The 12,617-nt window shown below is 42.2% G+C and overlaps 1 protein-coding gene across 1 annotated transcript in view; it reads right to left on the bottom strand.

Moving 5' to 3' along the window:
• chrnb2 (cholinergic receptor, nicotinic, beta 2) overlaps positions 1-12,148 on the bottom strand; it is a 34,739-nt gene extending 22,591 nt beyond the window's left edge. Inside the window, exon 1 of the mRNA XM_026284647.1 lies at positions 11,806-12,148. Coding sequence (XP_026140432.1) covers positions 11,806-11,851 — 46 coding nt within the window. The 5' untranslated portion in view covers positions 11,852-12,148. The remainder of the gene's footprint in view (positions 1-11,805) is intronic.
• Between the last annotated feature and the right edge of the window lie 469 nt (positions 12,149-12,617).

Raw genomic sequence — 12,617 nt, 5'->3', positions numbered from 1 at the left:
TGCCAAATACTCTCCATATCTGCTTCACTACTTCTGGGTGAAGTCTCCATTCCCCGGGCCTCGGCCCCTGCCTCGACAGTATGTCTGCTCCCATATTTTGTTTCCCAGGAATATATACTGCTCTTAATGAGAGGAGTTTGCTCTGGGACTACACAAGGATCTGGTGCGCCAGCTTGTACAAAGGGCGCGAACGCAGACCTCCCTGGTGGTTGATATAAGAGACCACCGATGTGTTGTCAGTGCGCACCAACACATGGTGACCCCTTAGGTCTGGGAGGAAGTGCTTCAGTGCATGAAAAACTGCTAGCATTTCTAGACAATTGATATGCCATGTTAGATGGTGATCGCTCCACAGACCACAGGCAGGGTGGCCACTCATGACTGCACCCCAGCCGGTGAGGGATGCGTCCGTCGCTAGTGTTACACGGTGACAAGGAGCTCCCAGCACCGGGCCCTGTTTCTAGAACCAAGGTTTCTTCCACATGTCTAAGGAACGGAGGCAGCGCCACGTGACCTTGATAGTGCGACGCAGCTGCCATCAGACCTAACAATCTCTGAAATTGTTTGACAGTGAGTGACTGGCCTTCTTTGACTCTCTCGACTGAGATGCGGATTGACTAGATACGAGCAGGGGACAATTGTTCCTGCATCGCGTCGAATCCCATACTACGCCTAGATAGGTGGTTCTCTGAACCGGAGAAAGCACACTCTTCTTGGCATTCAGTCTCAAACCCAGCTCCCCCATATGTGCGAGGACGACATCTCGATGCCAAACCGCAACCTGCTCTGACTGAGCTAAGATCAACCAATCGTCGATATAGTTGAGAACGCGGATGCCCTGCATGCGCAGGGGGACCAGAGCCACGTCTACACATTTTGTGAACGTGCGGGGTGAGAGTGCAAGGCCAAAGGGAAGTACTCGATATTGGTAAGCTTCGCCCCCGAAAGCGAACCTCAGAAACTTCCTGTGTTGTGGAAGGATGGATATGTGAAAATATGCGTCTTTGAGATCTATTGTGACAAACCAGTCCTCGGACCTGATCTGCGCTACAACATGCTTGATTGTGAGCATTCTGAATTTTAGTCTCATAACTGAACAATTTAAGACCCTCAAGTCTATAATCGGACACAGCCCCCCATCTTTCTTTGGAACTATGAAATACCGGCTGTAAAATCCGGACTCCCTGTCCTGAGGAGGGACCACCTCGATGGCCTCCTTCTCTAATAGGGTTTTCACTTCCTGTTCCATAACCAGACCCTGCCTGAGGCCGACTATTGTCTGAACGACCCCGTTGAATACTGGCGGCAAGGAGCCAAACTGAATGCGGTAGCCTTTTTCTACTGTGTGCAGGACCCATCGAGATACATTTGGCAGTAGTTTCCACGCTGCTAAATAATCTACTAAGGAAATCAGTCTCTCGAGACTGATCTCTGGTGTAAGAGGCCCCCGCAGGGGCGGCGAGCGTCTCAGCCCCGCTACGCGCACGGGCGGAAGATACTGAGAGCGATGCTCGCTGGGACCTGCTGCGCCCTGGAACACTGGCAGGGTTGGCATACCGGCCCCCAGAGGGCGCTGAGGTGAGACGGGCACCGTGTACTGCGGTGTGTACCGCTCTGCCCCAGCAGAGGCTGCCCTCTGAAACCCTGGGCTCTTGGCATCAGGGTTTCTTGGCCGAGGACTTCTTAGCTTTGATAACTGCCCTAAGATCTTGTTTGGGCTGGCAAGTCCTCGGCCGAGAGCGTCGTCGAGACTCTCGTTCCCGACGCGGAGGAGCACGAGAGGCGAAGCTCTGCTTTTGGGCCTCGCGGTACGAGGAGCTAGGGTGCGGCTGGGGCATCTCCCGCCCAGATGCCCCAAGGGAGCGATGAGGGAGGAACTTATGGAACGCCGCCACTTGTTTGCGGGCCTCCTGAAACCTGTCGACGACAGAATTGACTGTGTCGCCGAACAGGCCAGTCGGCTGGATCGGGGCGTCCATGAGGCAGACCCTGTCCCGCTCTTTCATATCAGACAGGGTAAACCATAAGTGCCTCTCCGCGGCCACCATAGCTGCCATGGACCGCCCAATCACTCGAGCGGTCTCCTTGGTGGCGCGGAGGGAGAGATCAGCGGTCCTTCTTAGCTCTGATATATCGTGGGACTTGATCTAACACCGCCATGGTGTGCAGACACGCACCTGCCTGACCTGCAGCCGCATACCCTTTGCCCACCAAAGCCGATGTTGCTCTGAGTGCCTTTGAGGGCAATGCCGGGGCCTTTAGAGACGATGCCGCGCCAGGGGACAGATAGCTCGCGAGCGTCTGTTCCACCCGGGGCATCGCTCTATAACCGTGCTCTCCCATCCCCACTACATTCCCATAGTAGTCTGACGAGGGGATGTAGAGACGGGCCGAGAATGGACGCTTCCACGACCTGGCGATCTCTTCATGCAGGTCAGGAAATAATGGCAGGCCCCGGCTGGGAGGTGGCTGACTCGCGCGCAGGAAGCGTTCATCGAGCTTGCTTCTCTGCGGTTCAGCTGTTTTCTCAGCGGGCCAATCGATGTTTAATTTGGCCACCGCATGAGTAACCACCTCCAAGAGCTCCTCATACTGCGGCGAGTGGGGTGGCGAATCCCTGTCGATCGAATCCACGTCAGCCTCCTCGGAGGAAGACAGGCGGAGCGTCGACCCCTCTCCCTGAGTGGAAGGAACCGCTGAGCGTGCTTCCGACTCTAGGGATTGGGTGCCGGATCTGGCAGAAGTGGAAGGAGATAGGGACTGGCCCGTCTCCATTCCCTCCACCAGATCCACTTGCAAACCCCACAAATGCAGCCGCCGTTCTACCTCAGCAGAATCGGGACCAGCACCGTGGGGAACGCTGGCGAAGGCCCCCTCCTCGAAGAGGGCCCTCCGGGAAAGAAGCAGCCACACCGACATACGATCACAGTGCGAGCAGTGTGGGCCCCCTCGAGAGCCGACTCAGCGTGCTTCGAACCCAGGCAAACCACGCAAAGGCTGTGTGTATCCCCACCCGTTATATATCTCGGGCAGGGAGGAACACACAACCTATAGCACGATTTGGAATCGCCATCAGTGTGTTTGACTTTCGCCCTGCTCTTTGGCATGTCTAGGAGCTCTTAAACTGGACAGACAACAGTAAATAAGACTCACAGACAAACAGTTTGACATTCTCACACAGAGCGCTTGCTGAAAGACGCGAAGCCGACGCCAGCTGCGTGGCACGTGCTTTTATAGCTTCCTGGTCGCTTACGTCACTCCGCCGGTGACGTCACGCTCTTCCATTGGTCTGATTTCACACGATATTCAGAGTTGGGCACGCTGGGCGCGTTCCCTAAAGCGCATTGACGCAGCTCGAGTTCCTGAAGACGAACAAGAAATTCATGTCATGTGGATAAATAAATAATGATAAAATGTTAATTTTTGGGTGGACTATCACTCTACCCCTTTCTCCAGTCTTATCAAAACACATTTATGTAGGTTAGTTCACATACTGTACACACATATGTTCACTCATGCACATACTAGATAGTATTTTAATGAATGAATGACATAATACTGGTCAAAGATTTCAAAGAGGTAATATCCCAATGCCAACATACAAAAAATCTCAAATGCCTGTGGCACATTCATACAATACATTCAGCTGTGAACAGTTGATAGGCCTAAATATCCCCTGCACAAAATAAGTCTCTCCATTCTGACTATTATATACATATTGTGCTATATTTATTTGCTGCATTTATGCAGTAAATGCATTCAGAGAAGAAGAAATAGAGAAGTGGATTCAGGGGGAATAGGACGATGTGTTTTAGACAGATGCTTAGAGCTGATGGTATTGATCTGAGCATCTAAAGCACACTCATAACGGTGAAAGCTTCCAAAGACAAGCCAAACAAATTGCTGGCCACAGAAAGCTATTGTGTTACCGCACATCGCATTGCATCACACATACCGCATCCATTCCACAAGGACACGAGGGGAGTCGGCTGACATTGTCTCCTTTACAGGATAATCCTGCCTGACAATATGTCCCCAAATTCTAACTCTCAAAATATGGTTTTGATGCCACTTTTTCTGTTTACCAGCAGAATTAGAAATTGCTAAAATCATATTGTTATTTCAGAATTTCATTTTATGTCATAAGAATCGTTACACACGTTAACTTTTTATTTTTTCATTCTGTGCAATAAAACCACATCTGCATTGCTGTATGATGCATGAAACATTGTAATCACAGCATTTGTGCTCATCACTATATTCTAAAGGCTGAAGCATTTTAAGCCTTTAAGCAATTCAACAACACTCTTATTCAGCTTTGAATACAAAGTGTCCTCTTTAAATGTGATGTAAAAGGATCGATATGCACTCTGAAATAGTTTTTATTGTTATGCTTCCCTTTATACATTGTGTGCTGTTTCTGGATCTGACTTTGTTCTTTACCATCACTATATGCTCCATAGACACAAAAAATTCTGAAAATTGAGTGTTTACAATTGTTCCAGCTTGTGTTGGCAGGTTTATGTCTGGGTGATTTGTAATGGCTTGTCTGAGCTTGTTTGCTATCATCTGATATGAACATTGGCTTGGCAACACATGTGCACATGTGGATTAAACAAATCAGTAGCTCATCAGAAATGAATACACATGACCATTGAGTCCCTGTTGTCCTTGAGTGTTGTTGAAATATTTCAAGTAATGAATGCATTCATTATTAAAACGTGTTGATCACATAAAAAAAAATATATATTTATGTTTATTTGATTCTATTAACTTCTTTCAAAAATGTATTAATCTATAGCTGTTTTTAAGTTGTCCTTGTAAAATAAATGATAAAGCACCACTGTTAGTAAAAGCCTCCAAAGGTTATAAAACCTCTTTTTCTCTCCACATTACTTGCTTGTTTTGTCTTTCTGTTCCCCAGGAAAACTCATGACATCTCAAGAACATCATAGTCCATCTTTCTCTACAAATTATCTGGCCATGTGTTTCGCCTGATGACAGAATATAATGAACAAAAGGTCAACCCAGAATAAATAAGGTAACGAGTTATTAATATTCATAAGGTTTTTGCTGAATCATAGTTCTGTGCTTTTTACCTCACATAACACATATGGCAATTCATGTTTTCTTTCTTAATCATATAAAAGTGTTAAACAAAAATACTATATTGCATTAATGTCAACCGAAAACTAAAGAAGCTAAATGTAACATATAGTACTGTATAATATACAAGTATGATATATTTGCATGTCAATGGTTATTTTCATGGCTTTGCAATGAAAGTGTGTAATACTGTTTGTATGTAAATACATTAATATGTTACCATATTCATTGTCATGCAGCCATCTTAAAAATGCATCTCTCTGTCTTTCTCTGTGTTTAAGGGGACCTTGGCATGAAAAGGCATGAAAAGCTTTTTTGACAGATATTCCAACCACTGTAGAAGATTAGCATGTGAAACATGCTGGTCGGATATCTGTGTGAACTTGGAAAAGCTCAGTATCATTTGTTGGCTGTTGACATGGTCTGTGGATCAGAGATATGAGAGCAGACCAGAGTGTCACATCTGCCTTATCTAGATGGGTTAAAGTGTTGAGCCAGCACACATGACCTACAGATCAGATGACAAGAGTGCAATGTAAGCATGTTATATGCACATATAAGCCACAATCTACATGAAACAGCAAAGAGAGAGAGAGAGAGAGAGAAAGGAGAACATCAGGGGGGAAAAAAATAGGGTCTGTGTGTTGAATGTACACTACTGTTCTAATGTTTGAGGCCAGTAAGATTTTTGTATTGTTTCTGCAATCATTAGCTCAAAAATACAGTAGAAACAGTCAAATTGTGTAATATTTTTATAATAATAATAATAATAATAAAATGAACATAATTTTGATTGTATATTTTTGATTGTATATCATTTATTGCTGTGATGGCAAAAGCTGGATTTTCACCAGTCATTACTCCATTCTGTAGTGTTACATAGATAGATATTGATATTCAAGAAACATTTTATATTATTAATATATTATTTTATATTAGAAGACAGTTGTGCTAACCATGATGTGGCAACTACAATGCTTTTCTGAGCATTCTTATCTGAACATAAAGTTCATTGTCACTGTTAATCAGTTTTACGCAACCTTGCTGCATTCTTATCTGAACATAAAGTATGCAGCAAGTATACAATTCTTTAAATCAAAAAAAAGAAATAAACTGACACCAAATTTTTGAATGGTATTGTAGATTTATAAAAGACAAGTTATCATTAAGATATGTGATATACTTGATATGTGATACTTTTACATGCAATTACAATGAATAGGATATGCACAGCTTCAAAAATTATGCAAATTTCACAACAAAAGTAGCATAAAAGTAGTCCATGTAGCTTACAATGCATATATTCCAAGTCTTCTTCCTAGCACTCCTACTGGTCTTCATGAAAGAAGTGATGTTTGGTGAACGAATTGTTCTTCTGAGTAATATATTTTCAACTAATCGGTTGATTCAATTCTCAAACCCTCTCTGATCTATCTCTAGATGACTCTGTCAATTCTTGGGTTAACAGCTCTCAGAATATTATCATGAAAAGATTTTAATTTGATCTATTTCTGAACCACAGGTATTGTATGGATTCAAACAGAGCACAAGTGTATGGATCATCTTCACAAACCTTTGTGCTCATTTTTGTAGCTTTAAAGCTACATATTCATTGTGTGGTAATTGGATGGAAGATAATCTCCTTATTGTGTTCCACATAAGAAAATAAGCCATACAGGTTTGGAACGACATGAGGGTGAGTAAATGATGACAGAACCTTCATTTTTGAGTGAACAGTTCATTTAAACTAGATGGAGAAGTTTCATTTGTGTAAACACTCTGAGAGGCAAGGTGGGGTTTGTGACTGGTTTATGTACTGAAAGAAGATGCCAGAACGTCCTTCAAAGTCCTTTGAGAGTCAGTATGTTTCACCGAAAGTAAGGGAGAGAGACAGACTCTGTGAAGAGGAGTGTGTGTGCTGAGGTGTGAATAATAAATGCTAAAAATAGACCAGGAGGTGAACCTCCCATCCGCACCTACACTCACTGCTATTTATTGACCCCTCAAAATGCACATCTCTTTATGCGTGTGTACAAATGGGAAAGATGGTGATACACGCATGGGCAAGTTTGCATACATGTAATTTGATTAGTATGTAAGCCTGCAGCTTTGAGATATGTCTCGTTCTTGAAGAAACACACCGAACGCTGTCCACTGATTCTTGCCTGACTATTCCATGTCAAAGTCTGCCTCCTGTTCCACTGTCCGCTGCCAGTCAGTGTGCTCTGTTTGAAAACATCCATCCATCCATCTCATCTTTGGCTTATGTAGCGGTATGTTGTAAAGTCTGTTTCCTGGGTGTGAGTTTGTAGCAGAGCTATAATGCAGGAGGTGGAGAGGGCTTGACCTTCTGTTTCTCCACCATCGATCAGCCGGTAGATAAAGGTGGGCCATAAGTCACTCCACAACAGGTTTTGTCTGTGTTTACAGCTCCCTCAAGGCCGAAGCTGTATTTAGTCCAAATCACTGCCAAATCTGCTCCTCTTTGATAAAGAGAGGCAGAGCAGAAAGACGTTCAGCAAAGCAGAGCCAGGACTGACTTGCTGACATTAATTACAGTTAATGTGTGGGCAGAATGGACGAGGTGAGAGGAATTGAATATTGATTCTCCATATATTTTGGCTGGGTGGGTGCCTATGAATACTGTGCCTTCCTATACTACTATACGCCTGTACAGCACTATCTGTATCTATCTATCTATCTATCTATCTATCTATCTATCTATCTATCTATCTATCTATCTATCTATCTATCTATCTATCTATCTATCTATCTATCTATCTATCTATCTATCTATCTATCTATCTATCTACCTACCTACCTACCTACCTACCTACCTACCTTTTATTTAATATTCCTGACTCGAACGGATTACATTATTATGTCAAATGTGTTGGAAGTAGTGCTATTAAGGGATAGTTCACCAAAAAATGAAAATTCTGATGATGAATGAACATCTACTCACCCTGCTGTTGTTCCTAACACATAAAACGTCTATTCTTTTTTCCATTCATCGACACAAATGAAGATATTTTTAATTAAACCTGAGCCACTGCACTACGGGCATTCTGAGTTCAAATGCTGACTGGAGGACCTTTACCAAACTCTGCCCAATTATCTCTCTCCCACTGGCTTCTTGCCAGGTCTGATCTTAAAAAAAAAAAAAAAAAGACAGAGACATTTTTGTCCCTCAATTTAAAATCCACTGCACCAAACTTTGATGCATCAAAACATTTCTATATGCATTTAGAAAAGAAATCCATATGAATTGAGCAGTTTAATCCAAGTTTTCTGAAGAGTCACGGTCGCTTTATTTGGTCAATAGATTTACTTTAGGTTTTTATTCAAATTTAAACATTGTTTCTCTTTAGAAGACAATCTTGTAAGTAGGAATAAATGAGCCCGTGATTTACTCACCCTCAAGCCATTCAAGGTGTATATGACTATATATATGACACCCTAGGTGTACAGTACAGTACACTGCATGGTACGCCACGGTACGGTTCACTTTTGGGGGGTTTTCCACTGGGTACAGTGTCTGGTACCTGGTACTTTTTTTAGTACCACCTCTGTTGAGGTTCCAAGTGAGCCATACCGTTACCAAAACATGACGTGTAAACTGTGCTGATAATGGATTGGCCAGATAGAATCGTCACTACCTGCGTCACACAACACAGAACACAAACACAAAAGAACCGCTAGATTTAAATCAGCACAGCCAGCAAAGGATCGAACGCAGTTGTTTTGAACAAGCACACCATTTTTTCATTTTCAACTAAAAAGCTCTGATGTCTGCTGGGGAAGTTCAGACTTTCCTCTCGTTGATAGCAGAAGAGCGGAACCAGCGAGAGCTTGATGGAGCAACGCAGAATGAAAATGTTTTTTTTTTAGGAGTTGCGGAAGTAGAGGGGGTGCAACTATAATGACATATGAATAATCCCATCCACTCTAAAGTGATACTAAACTGCAGTGGAAATGCAAACCATGCCAAGCCGAGCCATGCCATACCGTACTGAGCCGTGCCGAGTTGTACCACGCAGTGGAAAAGTGCCAGAAGTGTGGAGCACTTTTATGATCGAAGGATGTGCATTTATGGGCTTTGAAATTTTTACCCCATTCACTGCCGTTATAAAGACATTTATCATATAAACGCTGATTGTATTCATCTGATGTCATTCAAATTCAAAGACTTTGTTCATCTTTTTTATCATCATCATAATTTAAATTTTTTTGGTTGAACTTTCCCTTTTAAATTCCATCTGCAATGTTTGACTTCAGTTGAACTAACATAATCTAAAATATTATTTCTCAAAACATGAACTCAAAAGTAAAGAGTGTTGGGTTTTAGCTGAATTAAAGCTAAACATGTAATACAGGTCAGTGCTTCTGACTTGATGTCCCTTAATGAGAGAACAGGCCACTGCTATACTCCTTATGTGTGTATTACATAACCCTCACAACACTGGATGCATGTCTGTTCATCACCATAACAACATTTTTAGTCCTCTTCAGTTAATGGTTGTCTAACATGATTGGGTGGGTAACTACATTAACGGTATAGTGAATCTAATACACTAATACTATATATATCCTTATGAAGAGAATCTGAAAATGCTTATACTGTACCAAGAAGAAAAGAGGGCTATGGGCTTGAAGGATGTGGGATGGTGTGTGAGTGAGGTCCCTCCTCTTTTTTGACCCTAACAAACCCTTTCACCACACATCTGACGGTCATTTGTTCTTTTACTCATTTGCTTGAAGTCAGAGTTAATTAACTGAATTAGCCTTCTGGGGTCTGACACTTAGAAAGGAGGACCTAAGCCGATTTCCACCAGCCTGCAATGTGTGTGTATGTGTGCAAGCATATTTATTTATTTATTTCTCTCATGCTAAGCTTGTTCAATTATAATTCTTGTTCAATCAGTGTGTTTCCAACAGGAAAATTGCAACGGTTACATCATACAGAGGATTCCACCTCATAAAAGAGATAAGAAGCTGTTGCAAAGGAAGGCTTTCTGGATCTTTGAACTTAAATCTTTATTTCCTGAGGGTATGAATGAGGACTAGAACTCTCTTGTTTTTTGTAAAAAAATGTATTGTTGTTACTGATTTATCTTATTTCTCTTCTGCTGTGTTTGTCGTATTTGTAATGTTTGGTCATTCTTTGAAGTTGTATACTTATAACATTCTGCTATATACAGTATATGTGAATGATCAAACTTAACTGGAATTCTGTTTGTGATAACTGAGGTTTACCTGAGATAATTGAATTCAGCTGACTGTTTTTAATTGCTGACTTACTTAAAAAGTGTGAATGTTGTTTAAGTGAGCACTGAAGATAGCAATGTGCTGAAATGTTTGCTTGCTTGCTTGTGTCCATCTGTTTTTAATTCACATGCACTTTGCAACTTTTGGACTATGCAATTTATACAATAAAAAAATATGTTTTTGTAGGATCAGTGTGAAGTTAGCCACCCTCTTGTTCATTTTCAAGTATCCTGGCTCTACACACCTGCAGTACAAGGACCGATTTTTTTCCTGTTTAGAGCGCTACAATTTTCTCAAGTTCTACATAAGTAACCATAACATCAACGAAATGTTTTAAACTGTAGTAAGATCTAATGATCTTGTTTTAAATGAAACATTAGACTATATTAGATTACACCAACAGAAGATCCTCAGGTAACTTTTTACAGCAAATTACAATAATTATTCTTACAACATATTCTAATGTTCTTACACAAATACATGTTTTCACTTTGCAAGACCTTGACTGATGGACTGGATTATTGTGATGTTTTTATCAGCTGTTTCGACTCATTTTGATGGCACCCATTCACTGTAGAGGATCCACTGTTGAGCAATTGATGTAATGCCAAATTTCTCATCTACAAGTGATCAACAAATGGTAATTTTCATAAATCACTTTAGAATACAACCCTTAATTCATGATGACAGATGAGTCACATCTGGGTTGGAAACATTGCATTCTTGTTTTGACGTGAAGAGAAAACATTCAACTTTCTTTTTCCGTGGTCATTTAATAATGCATGCAACAGGGGGTTAAAGACCCATGCCTTCTGCTTTCCACACGCACACTTCAAGCCAGTTCTGCAACCTCGCCTTGTGAACATGACAATTTAACACAAGCTTTGCAACCATCCAAACCATTTCTGCGAGGCAATGCTGAGTGATAAACACAAATTAAATGTTATCTCCGTAAAGAGGCGACCCCAGAGAGACTCTAAAAATCACATCTTAGCAGTTGTGGCGGTTGCGGCTCATTGCAATAATGATGTGTATTATCATTCAGGCTTATAGTGCCATAACCGCTGCTCAGCATTTCTGCGCACAATGAGAAAAAGCCAACATGCCGCCGCCGTGATTCTATATTAATGCGCTACAGCACGCGCTGTGCGCAATTTAGAGGAACATATGGATAAAATATATCCTTTAACAATCAGGTCACACATTAAATATTATTATATAACCAGGGTGATTGTATAGATTCATAGTCCACCGCCAAGCATCGCTCCATCTTCAAAAGAGCTACGGTTTGCTTCCATACATCTATGACAATATCATATACATAGCCTACATGACAGTGCTCGCGCAGCAACTTGCATTACGTAGTCTATGACTTTTTCGCGAATAAAAGCCTCAGCCTAACGTTTCCCCTGCTTTGACCAGATAACTTACTTTTCACAATGGTGAGGATGCAGAAGAGCGTCCACAGAGCCATCATCTCAGCGAGGACGTGGAAGCATCTGCCGCGCGTGAACTGCTCTCTCCCGTGCGCGCGTTTGGTCGTGCGTATCGTAGCGTGACTTTGTCGAGGTGGACGCGCGCGAGGGTTAAATATATATATGTTCTTTCTTCTCGACGTTATTCGGTACCTGGCATCGTTACGTCAGCGATTGTAGGTCGCTGAACGCGTGGTTTTCCCCAGCGATGGAAATGGAACAGTTTTATTAGCAGCCAGGTAGACGAAGGACAACTCGCGGTGCGCGAGAAGAGATGAGAGGAGATGCGACGAGATGACAGAAACAGCGAAGGGGAGGGGGGCGGGGGAGGCAGGCATACCTCAGATTCCCCTTCTCTACATCCGGTTACATAGAATGTGTTTTTTCACAGGACACTTTCCATTTCCTTTACAAGGTCATTTGGTCCACCTGAAGACTCGAGTGCCTCTCAGAATTAAGAGGCTTTTCAGTGACTGCACATTCTGTAAAAAAAAATTGAAAACAGTTTATCTGTCTAGGAACTATGACTTCAAAAGTAATTAGAATATTTGAGATAACTATTACAGTTTTCAGAAAGAAAAAAAAAACCTTGAAAGGTGTAACTCATTCAGCTGTAGATCTACTTCCATCAATTGCAAGCAATCACAGAATTCTGTTTCACAGACAGTTCTTTTCATTGCACAAATCGTCCTTACTGTGTACTATATAAGCACAGAAACAAACTTTTTGTCTAGATATAACAGGAACTTAATAGAAATCTGGACCTGC

The sequence above is a fragment of the Carassius auratus genome, chromosome 16 (genome assembly GCF_003368295.1).
Source record: "Carassius auratus strain Wakin chromosome 16, ASM336829v1, whole genome shotgun sequence".
NCBI lineage: Eukaryota > Metazoa > Chordata > Actinopteri > Cypriniformes > Cyprinidae > Carassius > Carassius auratus.
This window is presented reverse-complemented; position numbering and strand designations above follow the sequence as displayed.